The sequence below is a fragment of the Saccopteryx bilineata genome, chromosome 2 (assembly GCF_036850765.1).
Source record: "Saccopteryx bilineata isolate mSacBil1 chromosome 2, mSacBil1_pri_phased_curated, whole genome shotgun sequence".
Taxonomy (NCBI): domain Eukaryota; kingdom Metazoa; phylum Chordata; class Mammalia; order Chiroptera; family Emballonuridae; genus Saccopteryx; species Saccopteryx bilineata.
In genome coordinates this window covers 269,418,731-269,441,304 of record NC_089491.1, presented here as the reverse complement: position 1 = coordinate 269,441,304, position 22,574 = coordinate 269,418,731, and the positions used below count along the sequence as shown (strand labels likewise).

The following is a 22,574-nucleotide window of genomic DNA, read 5'->3' as shown; positions in this document are numbered from 1 at the left end:
GAAAACAAATGGCATTTATTACCTTAATATATTAGCGTATTAATAATGCAAATATTATTCATTGCAACTATTATTCATGCAAATATTAGCCTGTGTCAGGGGCAGTGCTGGGCCTGGAACAGCTCAGGTCTCTGTCCCTCATTCCAGATGTGCAGGGACTTCCAGGTACACGCCTCCGTTGAGCTCCGAGGAGCCAATCGGTACACAGAAGGCGGGGCCCTGGGAGCGACAACAATGCTGTCCAATTGGCCGACACCCGGGGCCACCGTGGCCAATGGACGCGCTGCTCCGCGACGGTCGGAAGTGGTGAGGCGGCCCGGTGGGCCGTTGTTCAGTGCGGGGGCCGAGAGGGGTGGCTAAGTGTTCGTGCCTGGCGAGTCAGTTCGAGGTCCTTCTTCTGGTCCCGGGTGAGTGTAGCGGCGGCACGGGCGGGGGAGCTTTCTGCGGCTCCCAGTTCGGAGGAGGCCAGTACCCCGAGGGCGGGTGCGCGCGTGCAGGGGCTGTACGCCGGGGGAGTGGCGGCCGCGGGGGGAAAATTGCCCGCGCCGCGGCGGCTCCTCAGGCCAGTGGCGGAGGCCGCGTTTTCTTTTCAGGAACCCGTAGCCTCGACAGCCTGCGGCGGCATCGTCGCCGCCCCTTCTCGGGCTTGGCCGGGGTGACCGGGAAGCGGGCGTGGTCCGGAGCGCCCCCTGGGTCACCGCACCCCGGGCAGATCTGGGCCCGAGCCTCGAGCTGCCGGTGGCGTGGGGGGTCGCGGTGGCCTACTGCCGACTCTCAGCCCGCGACACGGGTTCAAGTCCCCACTCTGACCAACTGTGCGGCAGTCACTGTCGCCCAGGCTTCCACTTTAAAAACTTGCACCTCGTAGGGCTGTGGCCTGTATTATAAATAAAGATCGCCCGTGGAAAACGTTTACAGTGAACGCCCACTAAATGGTAACTGTTGCTATTTGCGAAGCTGGTTGGTGCCCTCTCCGCTCCCGATCCCCACCTCGCGGGGGGGGAGGGGGAGGGGCAGTTGGAAATCGCCTTCTGGGTCTGGACCCTCAAGCGGTAGCTCTGTCTTCTCGGGCAGGGGGCGGCCCCCGAAGTCCCTAAGACGGGCCTCTCCCACCGCTGAAGACTTACAGTTCCAGAGCACCTTGGTGCGTTCGCTCATTCGCTCCTCCTAACGACCCTTGGAAATACTGTCAGTTGTTTTTGTGAGGAATTGGGGGACTAGAGAGGTTAAATCACTCAGCCATTGAGTGACAGAACCAGAACTTGACCCTCAGAGGTTCCGCCCTCGAGCCCTAGGTGACGCCCCTAATCCTCTTGCAGCTGAAAACCAGGGACTTCTCTCCTCCGAGACTCTGTCCTAGGTTTAGTTTAGTGATTGGAATAGATCGCGCCTAGAATCAGCCCCGAGAAAGGTACCTAGGCTTCCCCACCTTTTGGGAATGGGTTTTTTTTGTTGTTGTTGTTGTTGTTTTTTGTCAATGTACTTTTCCATCAAAATATTCACCTTAAGGCATTATCTATTTCTTCGCTTATTTTTCTCTTTAACTAAATTGATCTGTTGGGTCAGACACTTTAATTTGTAAAGTATTCTTAACACCAGGGAACAGTGTCTGGCACACAGAGTCTTAACATGCTGAATGAATGAAGTGTTTTTGAAAAGTGAGTTTAAAAATGTAAAAACCATTAAAAAATCCTTTTGGGGGCAGTATTTAAGACCATTTTTTTTGCATCATGGAAAGGAATAATCTAAAGTAAATATTGGTGCCCTGGCCACATAGCTCTGTTGTTAGTCATCCTGATACACCAAGGTTGTGAGTTCGACACCTTGTCAGGGCACATACAAGACAACCAATGAATGCATAAATTAGTGGGGCAACAAATCAATATTTCTCTTCTTTATCCAATTAAATTAAAAAAAGGTTAAAAATATAAATATTGGTAATAAAGTCTCCAGCACTTTGCTTTCTACATTGATAATTTGTTTAAAAAGAAGGGGAAACTTGGCAGTGGAGAAACCTGGTAGACACTGTCTTAACTAAGTAATCAAAGTTAAAGTCATCTGGAATAATAAGCTTGTTGACATCATATGCTTTGTGATGTAATGCACCAAGATGAATACAACATCACTTCTGTGATATTCTTGCCAGATACGTATTAATCACGAGAAAACATCAAACAAACCCAAACTAAAAGGACATTCTACAAAATAACTAGCTAATACACTTAATAAAGTTATGAAAGATGAAGAAAGATTGAAGAAATGGCCCTGGCCCCGGGGGGGGGGGGGATTGGGGTCAGTGGCTAGAGCATCATCTAGGTGTGCCAAGGTCACAGATTTTTTTTTTTTTTTGGTATTTTTTTCTGAAGCTGGAAGTGGGGAGGCAGTCAGACAGACTCCTGCATGCGACCGACCAGGATCCACCCGGCATGCCCACCAGGGGGCGATGCTCTGCCCATCCGGGGCGTCGCTCTGTTGAGACCAGAGCCACTCTAGCGCCTGGGGCAGAGGCCAAGGAGCCATCCCCAGCGCCCCGGCCATCTTTTGCTCCAGTGGAGCCTCGGCTGCGGGAGGGGAGGAGAGAGACAGAGAGGAAGGAAAGGGGGAGGGGTGGAGAAGCAGATGGCGCCTCTCTTGTGTGCCTTGGCCGGGAACCGAACCCGGGACTTCCGCACGCCAGGCCGACACTCTACCACTGTGCCAACCGGCCAGGGCCAAGGTCACAGATTTGATCCCTGGTCAGAGAACATATGAGAAGCAACCACTGAGTGCACAACTAATGGAACAACTGGGTGGAACACCGAATTGGTACTTGTTCTCTCTTTTTCTCTCTTTCTTCCTCCCTCCCTCATCTCTCTCTCAAATCAATGGAAAATTTAAAAAAAAGCGCCAAACAAAAAACTGAAGGAATATCCCAGAGCAAAGAAGATTAAGGAGAAATTTTTTTTTTTTGGTGACAGAGACAAAGAGAGGGAAAGACAGGAAGGGAGAGAGATGAGAAGCATCAATTCTTTGTTGCTGCACCTTAATAGTTCATTGATTGTTTTCTCATATGTGCCTTGACCAGGGGGCTACAGCAGACCAAGTGACCCCTTGTTTAAGCCAGTGACCTTGGGCTCAAGCTGGTGAGCCTTGCTCAAACCAGGTGAGCCTGCACTCAAGCCAACGACCCCGAGGTCTCAAACCTGAGTCCTCCATGTCCCAGTTGGTGCTCTGTCCACTGCACCACTGCCTGGTCAGATTAAAGAGAAATAACTGAATGCTGTATGTGACCCTGGATTTGATCCTGAACTAGACTAAAGGGTATCAGTGGGATGATTTGTGAAATTTGAAGATCTATTGATTAGTTACTAGTACTGTATTAGTGTTAGTTCCTATATTTGATAATTTTACTTTGGTTATAATGTTGTTTTTTTGTTTTTTTTCCCAGAGACAGAGAGAGGGATAGGCAAGGACAGACAGACAGGAACGAAGAGATGAGAAGCATCAATCATTAGTTTTTCGTTGCCTGTTGCAACACCTTAGTTCATTGATTGCTTTCTCATATGTGCCTTGACTGCGGGCTTTCAGCAGACCGAGTAACCCCTCGCTTGAGCCAGCAACCTTGGGCTCAAGCTGGTGAGCTTTTGCTCAAACCAGATGAGCCCGTCCGTGCTTAAGCTGGTGACCTTGGGGTCTCGAACCGGGGTCTTCTGTATCCCAGTCTGATGCTCTATCCACTGCGCCACCACCTGGTCAGGCTGGTTATAATGTTTTTTGAGTGAGGAGTATATGGGAATTCTTTGTGCTGTTTTTTGCAAGTCACATTATTTTAAAGTGAAAATTAAATAATAGAAAGGGCCTGACCTGTGGTTGCGCAGTGGATAAATCATCGACTTGGAACCCTGAGGTCGCTGGTTCGAAGCCCTGAGCTTGCCTGGTCAAGGCACATGTGGGAGTTTATGCTTCCTGCCCTTCCCCCCCCTTCTCTCTCTCTCTCTTTATTCTCTCTAAAACAAGTAAATAAAATCTAAAAAGAAAATCTTAAAAAGGTAAAACCCATGTGTTGAGTATTAAATAAAATGCTTTAGAATAGATGCACTGGCTTTGGTGACATTTTCTGTGCCTGAGTGTTTTGCTTTTGTGTTTCTCTTTCATCCTTAAAGCAGAAATGAAAATGAAAGTTCTCACTTCTACTTTTGCAGTTTTCAGGAAGAGCTAAAGATGGCTGAATTTCTAGATGACCAGGACACTCGACTGTGTGACAACTGGTAAGAAATTAAGAAATGTTTTTGGAGTGAGGACAAAATAGCTTCAGTAAAGAGTTGGTGCTTATCAATTTTATTTATTGGTGGGTTAAAATTGGAGCCTGTATATGTGTCATGCCAGTATATGAGACTAAAGCCTTTTTAACCACTTTTGGATAAAATTGCCTGTTTTTGTAATTTGACAAGATGGTTGGTTTAGGTATCAGTTTGGCCAGGGCTCTGGTTCCTGCCTTTAATTAGGTAATGATTTGGTAAGTCACTTGACTGCTTTGAGCCTCACTTTTCTGATCTACAAATAAGATTTTTTTGTCTTTCTGAAAACTGTCATCTTACATTATTTTAAAAAGATACTAAAAATATAGTAAAATACTTGGATTAATGTTTTTCAAAGTGTGTTGCAAGGATTTATTTCCCTGAGTGGCTATAGTGGCTGGCTGTCTTGGGGTTGATTGGGAGCAAGGGTTAGTGAGCTTGGCTCTACCTCTGGTAGTGAGAAAGCAGTTCAACCAGAGCAGCTGAACGGTTTTTATAAAAGATTTTGCTGAAGGAATATTCAATTGTTAAAAAAAAAAAGTAAGTCTAAAGTCTTCTGACAGATCTGATTGTTACCATTTCATGATTCCAGAGCTGTGAGTGAAGACTGGGCACAGTCTTGACTTAACATTCAGGGCTAAACAGCTTTCTATTTTGGTGTTTTTAACCCACGTGAGTGACAAGAAAGAGCAGCTCTTCCTTGCTGAAGTGAAACTGCTCAGGAGTGCAGCTAATAATCTGATCCTGGTTGGGATTTCTCAAGAACTTGGTACTTTAGTGAGATACAAGTGCTCTTACTAAAAGCTAAAGAAAGCAAAACTGTGTTATGTTTAACTTACCAAATTGTGGTAAAAGGAAAGAGACGTTGAATAAGGGGAATAGTTTGATGAAGATTGATTAAAGGTTCAAGCCAAATAATTTTTTTTTAATTGCCTTTTTGTTTCTGCTCAGCCTTTTAGCAGAATTAGGATGTAATCACAGCAACTGCTGGTCACAATATTCTTTCCCTGCCTGGAATTAAGATTTCATTTCTTAAAAACAAAACAAAAACAACCCCAGATTTTATTTCTGTGAGGGAGTCTTGCCTTTATAGGGTATTTTTCTATGCTTTTATCACTTTTTGACATCTAAAAGACTATTTTAGCTTTGTTTGGGTTTTACATATCCTGTTACTGATACTAAGTAATCAGTGGTACAAATAATAAGTAAAAATCACTTATTTTATGAAAATGGAGATAAGGCTTTAGCATCAGTTAAGATACTCTTACCAGCCCAAAGAATCTCAAGCCTAGTAAATACATAAATAACTATGCCAGTGGAATTTAAAAAGAAGGGTAAGTTACTGGAAAGCTAATGAAAACAAGGTTATTCAAAGTGAAAGTAATTTATTAAAAAAAAAAAAAAAGATTAGCATAGAAGGCTAAGCCAGCACAGACCTCCCCATCCAAGTCACCCTGTTTAAATGCCAGGTTTTAAAATTTTGTCTTTAGAGCCATATTTCTTTGTTCCCTAAGAAAAGTTAAGGTACCCTTCAAAATATGTGCTGCAGTTAGACCCACTGGCTCAGTAAGAAGAATAGTTTGTTGTGATTGAAGATGTCTTTGCATGTTTTCTCTTAGGGTGTCCTGATTGGGAGGGGTGTGTGGTTTAGGGAACACAAGCTTCAGTCACCTTATATTTGCACATATTAAAGAATTATTTCTGGCTTGTTGCGTTTATTGTTTGAAAGGTTGCTGGAAAGTTTCCGGTAAGTCTTGGCTTGCTTTGTCAGTCATTTCTATCTAAAATGACATTTTATCTTGAACTTGCTAGTTCTTGGGGCTTTTAGCAGTTTTAATTACATACGGAATTGTGTTCTCACCTCACTTAAAACATCTTGATTTTTATCTGTATGTAGGAAGCAAGTGTATTAGTATTTTGTCTGGTTGGAATGTTTGGTGGGGTTATCTTGGGAGTTCAATTGAAAGAGAACAAAACCAGCAGTCCGAGGTTTCATGTAATTGTTGCAAATATCGTTTACCCTTCTCTTTCAAGGTTTCCCAAGAGGTGAAAGCGTGTAATAGCAACTGCTCTGTAGTCATTCCTCCAGCTGTTTTTGATTCTTTCTTCTTTATGATTATGTGGTTCTTATGTTCTAACTCAAAATTTTAGTTTCCTTGTATATATAGAATGATCTTGTCAGTAGGTTATCCAGAGTAGCCCTGTAAAATAAACTATAATTTATTTATTTATTTTTTTTCATTTTTCTGAAGCTGGAAACAGGGAGAGACAGTCAGACAGACTCCCGCATGCGCCCGACCGGGATCCACCCGGCACGCCCACCAGGGGCGACGCTCTGCCCATCCTGGGCGTCGCCATGTTGCGACCAGAGCCACTCTAGCGCCTGAGGCAGAGGCCACAGAGCCATCCCCAGTGCCCGGGCCATCTTTGCTCCAATGAAGCCTTGGCTGCGGGAGGGGAAGAGAGAGACAGAGAGGAAAGCGCGGCGGAGGGGTGGAGAAGCAAATGGGCGCTTCTCCTGTGTGCCCTGGCTGGGAATCGAACCCGGGTCCTCCGCACGCTAGGCCGACGCTCTACCGCTGAGCCAACCGGCCAGGGCCTATAATTTATTTTTTAACTTGTGCTGTTAAAATAATATTTTGGTTAAAATTATGAAAAAAGAACCCAGAATGTTAACACCTTAAGCAGTTATTACTGGCTTTGATTTTTCATAGTATTTTGTGCACAATTTCTATTCTTTTTTTTTTTTTTAATTTTTTTTTTTTCCCCTGAAGTTGGAAACGGGGAGTCCATTCTTGATATACCTCTGCTTCTCTCCCTTTGTGGCTGTACCATAGTTAGCTTTGTTGTTCCTGATTGTTTCAACATTTTTAATGGTTTTCATTTTTGTACAATATTATGACTAGTGAAAAACCTTCATAATCCCAAGAGTGAGATTACTGGGTTAAAAAGCATAATTTTATGGTCCGAGAAATGCATTTTCAGGCTATTTTAAAGCAGTTCGCATGTCCATTAGTGTTAGAGTACTAGTTTCCCAACACCTCTGCGCCAGGCCTACCTCAGAGATACCGCAGGTTTGGTTCTGGCCCACCACAGTAAAGAGCCCATCTTTTCGCTGGTGGAGGGTCTTGTCTTCAGTTTGTAAACAATGCAGGATTCTATGAAGTGCAAGAAAATGAGGTATGCCTGTAATGGGATTTACTAATGTTAATTTTTGTTGAGTTAATGGGGTCTCGAACCTGGGTCCTCCACATCTCAGTCTGATGCTCTATCCACTGCGCCACCGCCTGGTCAGGAGAATTAATAGGTTTAGATGATAAATGATTTTATGGCCCCTTCCACTATATAAATATCCTACAGTTAAAAAATATTAAACTGGTAGTTTAAAACCAATGGTTGGTTTTCTTAGAAAGCTAGGAATTTTGGAGAAATAGCAGAAATTAAATCTGTGAAAACATTAGTAGTTTCCTCTTTATCCAGTTGAGTTTTCTCCCAACCCCCATCATTGATTACTCTACTGTGTCACCTTTCAGCATTAATATTGGAGATTTCTTCATAGTTCCATCATTGGATGAAAATAAATTTGGTGTCTTGGTCTTTCATATTGGGAATGTGACTACAGCTGGAGGCACATCAGTCATCCCACTCTGAACTGTTTCTTAGACTGTATATGTAGAATAAAACTTTAAGAGAGAAGCTAGCTTCAACTTAGTGTGGGATAAAGGGTCAGAGGCAAAACATAGTGTTAAGGATTTGTTGTGTGAATATCTGTATCCTATTCAGTGTTTTCTTTTTCTGAAATTTTATTCTAGGTGACATACTTAGGTACGTTGTTTTAATGCAGTCTTTACCTAGACTGTGAAATTTGAGTTTTCCAATGGTCAAATCCAAATGAGGAAAAAGTTAGGCTTTTAATGGCTGTAACACTGTTAGTGTTTTTTTTCCCAGTTGTAGTCAAAATTCATGCCCAGTTCTTGTAATAGAAGTGGCTCATTGTCAGAGTTGTTTCCATAGAATGGCTGAGGAGTTGGTTGTGGTCAACTCTGATGTCTAGAAAGCTAGGTAGGCTGAGCTTTCGGTTAGCACACAGCACCGACAGCGCAGAGCGTGGCACAGCAGACTCAACCTTCAGGAGTTAACTCATGAAACGCAGGGGTAGTAACAATCATAAGAGCTAATAGACTAGGTACTCACTGAAGAGTAATAATGGAGAATAAAGATTGGACATGATAGGTTTCCACATGATACACTGTGCAGGATCAGTCAGTAACACTTGCCTTTTTCTTTGATCCACTTCTGCAGCAAAAAAGAAATTCCGGTGTGCAACTTTACCATCCATGAGATCCACTGTCAAAGGAACATTGGTGTGTGCCCTATCTGCAAGGACCCACTCCCCAAGTCTGACATGGAGACTCACATGGCTGCAGAACACTGTCAGGTGAGCCCTCAAGGACTCCAGTGTACTATACTTGCTGTTGTGCAATGGCAAGTGAGCAAGTTGTCACAAAGCCCATTTATCGGTTCTCACTTCTATCTTAGGTTACCTGCAAATGTAATAAGAAGTTGGAGAAGAGGCAGTTAAAGAATCATGAGGTTAGTTTCCCTGCACAGCGAAGGGAGGAGTGCGTTACCGTGGGGCCGATCCAGAGATTCCAGAGCCACATGCAGAGCAGAAGGCCAGTCTGGTTGTCTGTTCTTTACCAGCTCCGTGCACACTACCTCTCAAAGCCTATTTGAGGCTTTGACTATTTGCTGCCAGATTTGGCTGCGTGGCCTGTTGTGCCCCCTGTCCAGGTTGCAGAGCCTTTCCCTTTGGAACTGAGTCTTTCATTCTCATTCTGGGGTTTGGCTATTAGCAGCCTCTCTGAGTCTTAAGCCAGGCTTGGGGTTGCCAACATGGTATGACCTCCTTACTTAGCACCCAACCTTCCTTAAGTCTTATAATTTCATTTTAACTTCTTGATCACTTGAAGAGCATGCTGTTTATACCCAAAGAAATTCCTCAGAGCATTTGGTGAGTGAGAACATAGTAATATTTGGTTACTAGTTGAGATAAAACTTGTCCATTGTTTTATATATATATTTTAATTGATTTTGAGACAGAGAAAGAGAGAGAGAGAGGGAAAATCGATTTGTTGTTCTACCCATTTATACATTCATTGGTTGATTCTTGTATGTGCCCTGACTGGGGATCGAACCCACAACTGTGGGCTATTAGGATGATGCTCTAACCAAGCTATTAATTCAGCATTTAAAAAATCCTACTAGTGCCTGACCAAGTAGTGCTGCAGTGGATAGAGCATCAGCCTGGGATGCTGAGGACCCAGGTTCAAAATCCCAAGATCTCCAGCTTGAGCGTGGGTTCACTGGCTTGAGCGTGGAGTCACCAGCTTGAGTGTGGGATCATAGACATAATCCCAAGATCACTGGCTTGAGCAAGGGGTCACTGGCTCAGCTGGAGATCCCCGGTCAAGGCGCATATGAGGAAGCAATCAATGAACAACTAAAGTGCCACAGCTATGAGTTGATGCTTATCTCTCTCCCTTCCTGTCTGTCCCCACCTTTACTAAAAAAGAAAAAAGTAAAAGTTTAGTCCTTCATCTGCTAAGTATAGCAGTACTCCTGGGTCATCTTATCCTCACTGGTGATTCCTGGCTTCTTTGGTCAATGTAAAGCTAGTGCCATAATATAAATGTACAGATTAAAAAAATTAATGTCTTTCTAAAGGGCAGTCTCTTTTCCTCATTACCAGGAACTTAAGACAGATTGGCATAGTAGGGGAAGTTGGCTGGTGGAGCTTTGACAAACATCTGAATCACTGTGCTTTTGCCATTTGCTTCTGGGCTTACCTGGCTGATTTGAGGTTGCTTTGTTATGTGTGCACAAAATGATGTCGGGAGGGGGGCTGAGTGTGAAGCTGGTATTGGAAGGAAGCATTGAAGTGAAGCTTCTTCGCTCTCCTTGCCCAGTACTGGAACATGGGCTCTCTTTGATTTGCATATTAACTGCCCCATTACTCATGTTGCAGGAGACCGAGTGTCCTCTACGGCTGGCCCTTTGCCAGCACTGTGATTTGGAACTCTCTGTCCTCAAACTGAAGGACCATGAAGATTACTGTGGTGCCCGGACAGAGTTATGTGGCAATTGTGGGCGTAATGTCCTGGTGAAAGATCTGAAGACTCATCCTGAAGTCTGTGGGAGAGAAGGGGAGGAAAAGAGAGATGAGGTTGCCATGCCTCCTAACGCGTATGATGAGTGTTGGGGTCAAGAAGGAATGTGGATTGCATCCCAACTCCTCCGACAAATCGAGTCTCTGGACCCACCCATGAGGCTATCCCGGAGGCCCCTGAGAGCCTTTGACTCGGACCTTTTCCAGAGTAGGACTATCAACCAAAGGAACATGACAACCCAGTTTCCAATTCAGAATAATCTGTGTGAGTTGTGTTGGGATTACAGGGCATCAAAATGTCAGGGCAAATAGGAACAGGGCTTTGGGGCCAAATAGATCTTAATTATAGAAACCCGCCTATAGCCAATGTAATGTAAGGAAAAATACTAACTTGCCTAAAGGTGGGAGCACCAGAACCTCTTTGGTATAGGATTGCTACTGGATTATAATTAGGGTTGATGATGATGGCGATTACAACACTATTAACAGCTAACATTTCCTAAGTATGCCCTATGTGCTTCAGGTATTTGCAAAGTGCTTTACATGTAGTAACTCATTGAATTCTCACAGCAGTCTTATGAGGGTAGTAACTGGTAGAGCAGGGATTTGAATTCAGGCAGTCTGACCCGTGCTTTAAACCATTCTGCTACAGTGCAGAAAATGTATGTAAAATGTTTAGGGCAGTGCCTATCATATAGTTAAAGCTCAATAAGATTGCTTATTAGTAAAACAATTAAAACAGTAATGGAGACTTTTATCTTGGTAAACTTAAGATCTGGAGTCCTGTGAGGACTGGAGGGCTGGACCTCTTTCCTGCACAGATTGGGTAGGCATGGACTTGAGCATTGGGTAGGTGTAGACTTGAACATTGGGTAGGCGTGCACTTGAACATTGGGTAGGCGTGCACTTGAACATTGGGTAGGCATGGACTTGAACATTGGGTAGGCTTGGACTTGAGCTAAAGCCTAGCAGCATCTCAAATACATCCTGAGAACTGATTTTCTTTTTTTTTTTTTTCAGTGGAGGAACAAGAAAGACAGGAAAGGAATAGAAGCCGGCAGTCCCCCAAAGAGGGTGGTGAAGACAGTGCAAACTTGGACTTTATGTTGGCCCTAAGTCTGCAGAATGAAGGCCAGGGCCCCAAGTTGGCAGAGCAGGACTTCTGGAGGGCCGTGTGTGAGGTGGACCAGACCCACAGAGGTCTCAATGCTCTGAATGACGTAAAGGGTAGGTTCATTTCTTCCTCCCTAGCCTCTGTCTCCACAGTGTTTTAAGTCTTACACTATACAGTTCCTATGAAATTAGGTTTTTTATGAGATAAAATTTGTCTTTTTGTTCATTGCTTTTCCCAACTTTTTATTTTTAAAAACTGTCAGAATAGTATATCTGTATCTATGTACTCCTTCTGTTCACCATTTTTAGTATTTTTCTTTTATCTTTATAAGTTTCCTCCCAGGACCACTTGAGAATGAATAACATTTTATCCCTACATACATCATTCTGTATGTCTTAAGAAAGCTCCCTACTTGCACATAATGTCCGTTAGAGTTTTTGTTTGTTTGCTTTTAAAACCCAGGCTCCTGTGTTGGGTAACTTCTTTTCAGGTCCCTTTATTTTAGTTCCCGCCCTCTATTTTGCTTATTTACCATTTTATTTCTCATTGTTTCTCAGCACTTCCTTCAAGGATAAATTTCTTCCTGAGGTGCATTCTTTGGCAACTCTATTGAAAGTATCTGTTTATTGTAAATTTTCTGTTTTGGTTTGTCTGAAAATATCTTTATTTTATCCTCATATTTGATAGTTTTCTCTGGCCATACAATTCTAGATTGCTAATTATTTTTTCTTAGTTTTTTTCCCTTTTTTTTTGAGAGAGAGACAGGAAGGGAGAGAGATGAGAAGCATCAACTCATAGTTGTGGCACCATAGTTGTTCATTGATTGCTTCTCATATGTGCCTTGACGGGGGCGGGAGCGGGGGCAGGGGGCTACAGCAGAGCCAGAGACCCCTTGCTCAAGCCGGTAACTCTGTGCTCGAGCTGGTGAGCCCACACTCAAGCCAGCAACTCTGTGCTCAAGCCGGTGATCCCACGCTCAAGTGGGTGACCCGGCAACTCTGTGCTCAAGCTGGTGAGCCCGTGCTCAAGCCGGCAACTCTGTGCTCAAGCCAGTGAGCCCACGCTCAAGCCGGCAACCTTGGGGTTTTGAACCTGAGACCCCAGCATACTAGGACGGTGGTCTATCCACTATACCACCACTGGTCAGACTTGTCTTAGTTTTTTGAAGATACTATTCTATTTCTTGGCTTCTGTTGTTGGCTATAGAGAAGACATTCATTAGTGTAGTTATTTCTCTGTAGGTACTCTGTCTTTCTGTCTGGCTGACTTTAAGATTTTTTTGTCATTGGGGTTTTGCAGTTTTATTTTTTTCCTGCAGTTTTCTGATGAGTTCTCTGGCTTTAAATTTCTTGGCATTGGCCAGCCTTCCTGGTTTATAAGTTTAGTATTTTTTATATAAGTGGAAAATTACCATCTGTTATTTGATTGTTGCCTTTCATTCTCAGTAGTCTCTTCTTGAATCTGTTCAGATGTGTCAGCCATCACTCTATCCTCCATGTATTTTCTTTTTTTAATATGGAACACTTCATGAATTTGCATCTCATCCTTGTGCAGGGACCATGCTAATCTCTTTATTGTTCCAGTTTTAGTGTATGTGCTGCTGAAGTGAGCAGTATGCATCATGTTTCTTCACGTCCATTTTCTATCTTTGTCCTCTGTGCTGCTGCAACGTGGGTGATTCTTTTTTTTTTTTTTTTTTTGTATTTTTCTGAAGCTGGAAACGGGAGAGAGAGACAGACTCCCGCATGCGCCTGACCGGGATCCACCCGGCACGCCCACCAGGGGGCAACACTCTGCCCACCAGGGGGCGATGCTCTGCCCCTCCGGGGCGTCGCTCTGTTGCGACCAGAGCCACTCTAGCGCCTGGGGCAGAGGCCAAGGAGCCATCCCCAGCGCCCGGACCATCTTTGCTCCAATGGAGCCTCGGCTGCGGGAGGGGAAGAGAGAGACAAGAGAGGAAGGAGAGGGGTGGAGAAGCAGATGGGCGCTTCTCCTGTGTGCCCTGGCCGGGAATTGAACCCGGGACTTCTGCATGCCAGGCCGACGCTCTACCACTGAGCCAACTGGCCAGGGCCTACCTGGGTGATTCTTACCTATCTTCCTGACCTGTTGTTTAATATGGCCATTGGTGTATTCACTCAGGAATTGTATATTTTTTATTTGTTTTGAGTTCTCTTTGATTTTTTTTTCAATGTGTCTCATTTTCAAAATAACCTTTTATAACTTAGGTAGTCATACTGAAATTCCCTTTTTAACATATCTTTATGCATGTTAAATATACTTAATTTTCTATTGTCTGAAAATATATTTAAAATTTGTTTTGTTATTTGTTTATGCTGACTCATTCATGGTGGTTTGCTGCCTCTGAGTGTGTGTGTGCACGTGTGCGCGTGCACATATGCACGTGAACTAGTGTTTTCTGGTGTGTTCCTCTGAGTGTGTGTGTGTGTGTGTGTGTGTGTGTATATGCTTCTAGCAGGCACTTAGGGATACTACTGATTGGAACAATTTTAAACTGGATTTTTGGTTTGGGTCTTTAAACATCCTAAATGTAGATTTTGGACTCAAACTTACGGAAAGGCCTGACTCTAGTTACTTTTCTTCAGTAGAGGCTGTTCTCTCTCCTGCCCAGAGCCCAGACCTACTCAGGCAGGCTTCTTACTCCTCTCATGATCACCCTCCAACATTAAAGTTATGTTCACCCAGCATCTTTTTTGATATTTTGTACTGGGTTTTCCAGGGTATTTGTCTGCCAGTAATATACAAGCATCAGTTTCTCCATCTATAAAAGGAGGGTGATGTAGGGCCTCCTTTGTGAGTCTTTCCTGAGGGTTGAAATAATGCACAGGGGCTCTTAGATTAATGCCGAGGATACACATTGAAATTTCCTTCTTAATGAGAGCAGTGGGTAAGTTACTACTGTAATGCTGCTCATGGAGTGGGGACAAATGCATCTTTTCCCCTAAGTGGCAGTTTTTGGCATAGGGTTTGTCTCTTAGGTAGTTTCTGTGGGAGGAGTTATAGCCCCATAAACTGCCACATCTCTGAAATATCAAAACCCCACTAGGGCCCTGGTCGGCAAACTGTGACTCGTGAGCCACATGCGGCTCTTTGGCTCCTTGAGTGTGGCTCTTCCACAAAATCCCATGTGCGGGCGCTACCTCGATAAGGAATGTACCTACCTATATAGTTTAAATTTAAAAAATTTGGCTCTCAAAAGAAATTTCAATCGTCGTACTGTTGATATTTGACTCTGTTGACTAATAAGTTTGCTAACCACTGCCTGGGGATAACGGGGTGAGTCAGGTTTGTTCATCTGGCATCTGACCATGTGGCCTCTGATACCCAGGTGCAGCCGATGAGACCATGCTGCCTTGTGAATTCTGTGAGGAGCTCTACCCAGAGGAACTTCTGATTGACCATCAGGTGTGTTGAGTTACTTAGGCTGTAAGTGGAATGTGTGCAGGCCATAGTTGGTGTTGCAGGACACATGAAGTCTGAGGACACTACTTTAATGTGCCTGTTATAGGAGTGGCAGCTGACACACGGGTACGAGAACTTGGTCTCATTCTCAGGAAAAGTAATGCTGATTTTAGCAGGCCCAGGATGCGCCCTCCATGTGCAGTGACTGCTGTACATCTCTGCTGACCGTCTGTAATCTGGTTTCCTCTCCTGCCACGTGTTTACTAGAGCTGTACTGAAGCCCTTGCAGTTCCCTGGTATGGTCTGGGGCCGTTCTTGTACTTTAGTTTTTCTTCCTGGAAGCTGTGTGGCCTTCCAGCCCTGCCTTAACATACCCAACAACACAGGCCCCTTCCTTGTAAACATGGTTCACACGAGACGTCCAAGAAACCATCCTGAATGACTTCTGAAGGCTAGGTCAGAGCTCCTACCTCTGTGCTCCTCAGAAGTTCTCTGCGCACTTCTCTTTTAGTCTGTGATGTGGTCCTGATTCCCTCTTTGTTATCTGCACTGCTAGGCTGAGTTCCTTGGGGCCAGCTTCTTGGTTTCCCTAGTTTCTGAGGTGTTTGGTTTTTTTTACACACAGAGAGAGAAGCATTCATCTGTTGTTCCTCTTTAGTTGTGCACTCATTGGTTGCTTCCCTTAGGTACCCTGACCAGGGATCAAACCCACACCCTTGGTGTTTTGGGATGACACTCTGACGGACCTAACCAGCCAGGGCCTAGTTTCTGTCTGAGTCTTTTTTTTTTTTTTTTTTCATTTTTCTGAAGCTGGAAACGGGGAGAGACAGTCAGACGACTCCCGCATGCGCCCGACCAGGATCCACCCGGCACGCCCACTAGGGGCGACGCTCTGCCCCTCTGGGGCGTCGCCATGTTGCGACCAGAGCCACTCTAGCGCCTGAGGCAGAGGCTACAGAGCCATCCCCAGCGCCCGGGCCATCTTTGCTCCAATGGAGCCTTGGCTGTGGGAGGGGAAGAGAGAGACAGAGAGGAAAGCGCGGCGGAGGGGTGGAGAAGCAAATGGGTGCTTCTCCTATGTGCCCTGGCCGGGAATCAAACCTGGTCCTCCGCACGCTAGGCCGACGCTCTACCGCTGAGCCAACCGGCCAGGGCCACGTCTGAGTCTTAATACATGGTATATGAAAGGTGTCAGATATTTTTTAAATGATTGAAAGTTCTCGAGCCATTTAGGAATGATTAGAGAATAGCCTTCCTTTGTTTGAGGATTGTCTATTGGAGGGAACTTTTTCTTTCAATGCTCTTGCACTCTCTGATTTGGTTTGGCTTAGTCTAGCACAGGAGTCCCCAAACTACGGCCCGCAGGCCGCATGCGGCCCCCTGAGGCCATTTATCCGGTCCCCGCCGCACTTCCGGAAGGGGCACCTCTTTCATTGGTGGTCAGTGAGAGGAGCACAGGATGCATCCGCAATCTGTGCTCCTGGAGTACTGTATGTGGCGGCACTGCAAAGCATAGCATCGCTCCTGTACAGTACTACTTCCGGTGACGCAGGATGCATGCGTTACGGCTCTGGAAGTGCATCATATTACTTGCTACAGCTAGCAGTGACAAATATGGAACTGGACATTGACCATCTCATTAGCCAAAAGCAGGCCCATAGTTCTCATTGAAATACTGGTCAGTTTGTTGATTTAAATTTACTTGTTCTTTATTTTAAATATTGTATTCCCGTTTTGTTTTTTTTACTTTAAAATATGTGCAGTGTGCATAGGGATTTGTTCATAGTTTTTTTTATAGTCCAGCCCTCCTCAATGGTCTGAGGGACAATGAACTGGCCCCCTGTGTAAAAAGTTTGGGGACCCCTGGTCTAGCATTTCCAAAACTTTTTTTTTTTTAATTCAGTGAGAAGAGGGGAGGCAGAGAGAGACTCCCCCATGTGCCCTGACAGGAATCCACCTGGCAGGCCCACTAGGGGGTGAAGCTCTGGCCCTCTGGGGCTTTGCTTGAGCTCTTATTGGCACCTGAGGTGGAGACCATGGAGCCATCCTCAGCACCCGGGGCCAACTCACTCCAATTGAGCCATGGCTGCAGGAGGAGAAGAGAAAGGGGGAAAGAGAGAGAGAGAGAGAGAAGAGGAGGAGGGGTGGAGAAGCAGATGGGCGCTTCTCCTGTGGGAATCGAACCTGGGACAACCACACACTGGGCCAACGTTCTACCACTGAGCCAACTGGCCAAGGCATTTCCAAAACTATTAAGCGTCCCTTTGCTCTTGGTGGAATATATTCCCCCGTAAGTCAAATAATACAGTATTTGAATACATGTCATGTTTGGTTTGGGAGCAGCATAAGAAAATCCATTAACAGGGATAACCAAGACTATTTGGGCCTTTTTCACTCTCTGGCTATTGGAAGAATATTGAATATTTTCAAATTAGTTTAAAAGACATGAACACAGTTAAAAAAAAAAAAAGCACAGAAATGTTTAAAATAAAGTGAATCTTCTATTTGCATTCCCCTGACCATTTCTAGTTTCCTTTCTCCAATATTAAGTATCAGTAAGATTTTATGACTCTAGGAAATGTTTGAGAAATGTATTTTTTCCTTAACCTCCTTATTTTAACCTGTTTTTTTATTCTTTTTGAGACAGACAAGCTGTAACCCTTCCTGTGCTTTACCTTCATATAATATGCGTAGCACTTCCCCCAAAGGGGTGGAGGAGGACCCTGATGTCATCTTCCAGAAGTTTTTGCAGCAGGCTACAAGTAACCAGTTAAACTCTTTGATGGGCCTGAGCAGTCCACCCTCTATGGAGGACAGCGTGATCATCCCCTGTGAATTCTGTGGGGTGCAGCTGGAAGAGGAGGTGCTGTTCCATCACCAGGTGAGAGCCCCTGAAGAATCCGTCCATTCACTCCACGCTGATCCCCAAGTGAACCTGCAGCTTTGAGAGCTGCCAAGGCTTTTTTCGCCTTTAAGTTGCTTGTGCACCTGACTTGGCTACTGGACACGCCCAGTTTTGTGAGCTGACTTTCTCTACATTCTGGCAACTGAAGCAGTTGTGTCATTAGCTGAGGATCAGGGAGCCAGGACTTCATTAAACAGGCGTGAAAGACTTGCCAGAGGGGTTTAGATGAGACTCCCCTGAGGTCACTGACACATTCTACTTCTGACTAGGCAGATTCTTCCCATCGTGATGGCATGTGAGACTTGTGTTTCAGGAGACCTGGAGGTCTAGTTCTACGGTTGCCCTTGGGTAGGTCCTGTTCCCTCAATGGGGATATCTGTAAATGGAGTTAGACTAGATGATCTGAAGTCCTTTTTGGGATTTTGCAATCTAGGGTTCCAGTACTTAGTGAAGAATACATTTTCTGTCTAGTCCTGTTCTTTCTGGGAACCAACACTGCAGGTGTGTTCAGGGCCATTTCTGTATTTGATGCCACATAGCTGTTGCTAGAACACACACATTTTATTCCTGTAATAAAGACTTGTGTTTGGATCGAGCAGTAGATAAGTGGCTGCTGGTTGTGTCCAGGAGACTGGAATAAACCACTGTGCAGACACTCTGCGGTCCATGGATAGGCGGGCATTCTTTGGGTTCTCCGACCAGTCCTTCTGATCACTGTGCAGATCAGACAGGGCTTCTCCAGCACCTTGGGTGCTGATGGGAATGACGGCTCCAGGCCAGATACGCTCCTCTCAGACCCAGGCCTTTCCTCAGTGCTTGTCAGGGGCCCGCCAGGACGGTGTGTTCACCCTCTGCTGTTCCACCCTTTCCCCTCACTGTTCCCGCTCCTAGAAATGACTAAGTCCACAGATACTAATTTTGGTTTTTCTTGTTAGGACCAGTGTGACCAACGCCCAGCCACAGCAAACAACCATGTGATGGACGAGATTCCTAGACAGGACTTCCAGCCTCAAGAGACCTCGCCAGAGCTGCCCAAGAGGCGTATCAGACACCAGGGTATTAGTAAGGGCTGAGCCAGAGCCACAGGTCTGCTGCTGACTCAGGCCCGCTGGCCATTCCTCACCTACCCCCCTAACCTGGGGGTTTCCCGAGTACCGGGTGACCGAGCACAGTAGGATGTCACTGGGCTAGTTGTGGTCTGCTGGTAGACTGAATAAGGTAATGGCTTTGGGGACAGCTATGAAACATGCCAAGTAGTCAGTGATTGCTCAGCTGTAGGTTTCCTCCGTGGATTATTTGGAGATGATTTTCAGACCTTACTGTGGCTGTCCTGGGCCCCGACTCTAGTTGAGATCTGCTTAGGGAACGCAGCCATCGTCATCTGCCACCATCGTTATTAAAGGGCCTCGTGACTGGGCAAGTCAGCTGTTTGGAACTCACTACAAAATCAGTTGGAAATTATTTTTAAGGTTTGCTTGCACATCACTGTTGAATAGTTAGGATGTGTTTGAGGACTCAGGCGGTAAGTATACAGTGTGGACAAAGCGTTCCCACCCTGTCCAGGGCACTGGGGTTTCGGCAGCCCTTAAGTGTGAGGCAGCCATATTTTACCCAGAAACCTACTGTCCCTGCTCCGGACCCAGTGCTAGCACTAAGGGCCATCTTTCCCTAAAGCTGCTGCTCTATCTTTGCAGGAGACCTGCCTTCTGGTTACATGGATGATATCAAGCAGGAAACCAGTCGAGTGCCGACCTTCCCTCTTCTCCCTAGCAGACCCATTAACAATATGACGGCGACCTGTAACCGACTGTCAACAACGTCCACATCAGGCCCCGAGCCTGGTGCCCAGCCCAGCCCTCCTCATGGAATGAAGCTCAACAACTTGGACAGCCCAGACACCCAGGGGCGCAATCAGAACAGCCATAGTGGGGCCATGGCCACTGCACAAGTTCCAGTGATTCACCCTGCTCCAAACCTCTACTCAGAAAACCTCACGCCCTGTTTCCCCCTGGGGCCTGCAGGGAGACGGGCAAGGTGAGAATCGGTGGCCCTGGAGAGCGGCTTTTGAGGAGCTCAGGAGACCTTCGGAATGTGGACTTTGCTTGTACTGTTGTCTGCTCACAGAGAGCTGCTTGTGTTTGGTTCCAGCTGTGTGTCATCTGAGTGTCTGACTTGTGCTCAGGGGCATCTCAGGAACTGGTTTCCCATCCTTCTCTTTCAGTGGCAGGAGTGAAGGTGGCAGGAACTCCCGGGCTACCCCCACAGCCGCCAGCTATCGCAACAGAACGGCCAAGGTGACAGGCCCCGCACAAGCAGGGAGGACCCGGGAGCGGGGTTGGGGAGGGGGTCTGGTATGGGTGTTGAGGTCCAGAGCAGTGGTTGGGTGTCAGGCCACTCGTGGCTGAGGGACTGTGCTTTTGGATTTTGATGAGGTTTCTTTGGAAGCTTGACGTTTTCAGGGCTCTGAGGGTGGGCTGCCTTTTTACTTTCTCTGTAAGTGTTGCCTGTTTTCTGTTTTCACTAGGCAAAGCCCCCGAAGCAGCAGGGAGCTGGGGACGCCGAGGAGGAGGAGGAGGAAGAGGAGGAGGAGGAGTAGTGGGGTCCTTGGAGAGCCTGCCAAGGGATGCCATCCTGCCAGCAGCTCTCGCCGCAGGGTGGGCCCTGCCTTTTGGGCTCTGTGGGCAGGGGAGATTTTGTAGATCTTAACTTTTTATAGGTTATGGCCATTTTGTGTCTTGAGATTGTGATGTGAGAGTTGGGGGTTTGAGGGAGGGTTAGGAAGGCTGTTGAGGGATGGCTCAGTTTTAGCTGCTGCCTTTTGGCAGCACAGAAATACAAGATATGGCTCTCGGGCACCAGGGCTCCATCTTTTGACATACTGTCACCACTGTTTCTTGGTGCTATATGGTCCTAGTAGAGAGAGGAGAGGATTCTGGGAACCTGGTACTCACCTGTGAAATGATTCTTTTCCCTGCGGGGCCTCAACTTGGGAGCCTTTGGGTGCCCTCTCCTGTGCCCCCCACCCCCAGGAGTGCCAGGCCGGTGGCAAGGACACGTCAGGAACAGGCTTCCAGAGACAAGGAGCTGGAGTGTGGGCTCCAGCTTTGTTAGCATCTGCTGCTTCGGCCTTTGGCTTCATGCCTCCTGTTTCTGGAGGGGACGCTTCAGTGTCTCCACCGCGTCTTGACGGAGAAGGCGGGTGCCAGGGCCAGGCTGGGTTTGACCTGATTGCGACTGAGGCCTCAGCTCTGGGACCTGCTCCAGAAGCCCATATCAGAGCCCCCACCACCCTCATTTTATTATTGTAATTACTAACATCCTTGTAATAGAAATAAAGTTTGTATTTGGAATTCAGTGAGTCTTGTGGTTATGTCTCCTGTGTACGCTGGAGACCTCAGGGGGGGTCTGAGTGGGCTGGTGTCGGCCCGACGTCCTGGGGGAAGGGGCTTCCTCCATGTGCCCGCAGCCTCAGCAGAACCAGAGTGAGCTCCTTCTCAGGGAGCTCTTATACTGATTGCACTTCGAGGAAACTGAAACTGACCGTCGCTGCAGCTCTAGTGGTGACCTTGGGTGGGGACTTGCACACTGCATAGAGAAAGGCAGATTCTTCAAAAGCCTCGATCCTGAGAGTTGCCGAACCTTGGAGGAAGGATCCACGGCCCCCAGCACCTCACAGCACCTGGGGTTATTCTGAGCTCATTTGTTTTTCTCCCAACAACCTAGTGGGGATAGAAGTGGAAGAATTGGCCCGCCTCATGGGTGGAAAGGTCATGTCTCCACGTTCACGAAATCTTTTGAAGTAGAACCTGTTGTTAATTCATCCAGTGTAGTTTTCATCTTAAGACGTAATTTACATTTTGTAGACGTTCAGTTTAGTTTTTTTTATATTTTTTATCTCAACATGTCCAATTTTTCCCCCTTTTCCTAGCTTCTTAAACGTGGAATCCTGTTTTATAACTAATTCAGTCATTAGTGTAATTTCTTCATCAGTTTCAACTGATTTGTCTGGTGGTTCTTATTCTGAATTTTACCTACTTGGCTGCTGTGTATTTTTGTATTTCTGTAAATATTCATGAGCTTTGTTTTCATTCTTGCTTACTTGGAAAGAGTTTGATGCCTCTGGAACAAACTTGCAAGCTTTATTAGGACCTGAGCAGTGAATGATTAGCTTAAGGCAAAACTCATGTATGCCAAAGAATGCCGAACCCAGCACAAGTGCCAGTCAACTGCAGATCGAGGTGTAGCCCCTCAAGCTGCTGCTGATCTTGTCCTGCACTGGAGCCCCATTCTAAGAGGCTCCAGAACCAACATACCTGGTGGCCAGCTTCATTGCAACACCTTAGTTCATTGATTGCTTTCTCATATGTGCCCTGACCGTGGGCCTTCAGCAGACCAAGTGACCCCTTGCTCAAGCCAGCGACCTTGGGTCCAAGCTGGTGTGAGCTTTGCTCAAACCAAATGAGCCTGCACTCAAACTGGCGACCTCAGGGTCTTGAACCTGGGTCCTCCTCATCCTAGTTCGATGCTCTATCCACTGTGCTACCGCCCAGTCAGCTGATAGCCAGCTTCAGAACACACCAGCGCACCACCCAATAAGCTCCACAAACGACACACCCAAAGGTGGGCTTGGCTGGCATGAGAGCCCCGCTTAAAGGACTCCTGCTCCGTAGGGTCAGCCCTTGTACA

General features: G+C 46.1%; 1 protein-coding gene and 1 non-coding gene across 3 annotated transcripts; one reads left to right on the top strand and one right to left on the bottom strand.

The window, feature by feature from the left end:
* Positions 1–269: 269 nt before the first annotated feature.
* On the top strand, positions 270–21,238 carry TRAFD1 (TRAF-type zinc finger domain containing 1). 2 transcript variants are annotated; one of them, XM_066260535.1, is made up of 12 exons: positions 270–407; positions 4,182–4,247; positions 8,580–8,715; positions 8,817–8,870; positions 10,306–10,711; positions 11,467–11,673; positions 14,910–14,986; positions 17,631–17,864; positions 18,824–18,944; positions 19,583–19,922; positions 20,110–20,182; positions 20,413–21,238. In XM_066260535.1, exons 2-12 carry the CDS (start codon positions 4,201–4,203, stop codon positions 20,482–20,484), a joined length of 1,767 nt encoding a protein of 588 aa, XP_066116632.1. In that variant the 5' UTR covers positions 270–407; positions 4,182–4,200; the 3' UTR covers positions 20,485–21,238. The 2 variants fall into 2 exon arrangements, with proteins under 2 accessions (XP_066116632.1, XP_066116631.1); XM_066260534.1 differs by having other exon boundaries at positions 18,824–18,950.
* On the bottom strand, positions 13,070–13,173 carry LOC136327972 (U6 spliceosomal RNA). Its single transcript, XR_010730020.1, has one exon. It is a non-coding gene; the product is annotated as a U6 spliceosomal RNA (small nuclear RNA).
* Positions 21,239–22,574: the final 1,336 nt, after the last annotated feature.

Coding starts and splice junctions, on each gene's coding strand:
- TRAFD1 (XM_066260534.1), top strand. CDS start 4,201: ATGGCTGAATTTCTAGATGACCAGGACACTCGACTGTGTGACAACTG. Junction 4,248..8,579: donor ACTCGACTGTGTGACAACTG/GTAAGAAATTAA, acceptor CCACTTCTGCAG/CAAAAAAGAAATTCCGGTGT. Junction 17,865..18,823: donor AGGTGCTGTTCCATCACCAG/GTGAGAGCCCCT, acceptor TTTTCTTGTTAG/GACCAGTGTGACCAACGCCC.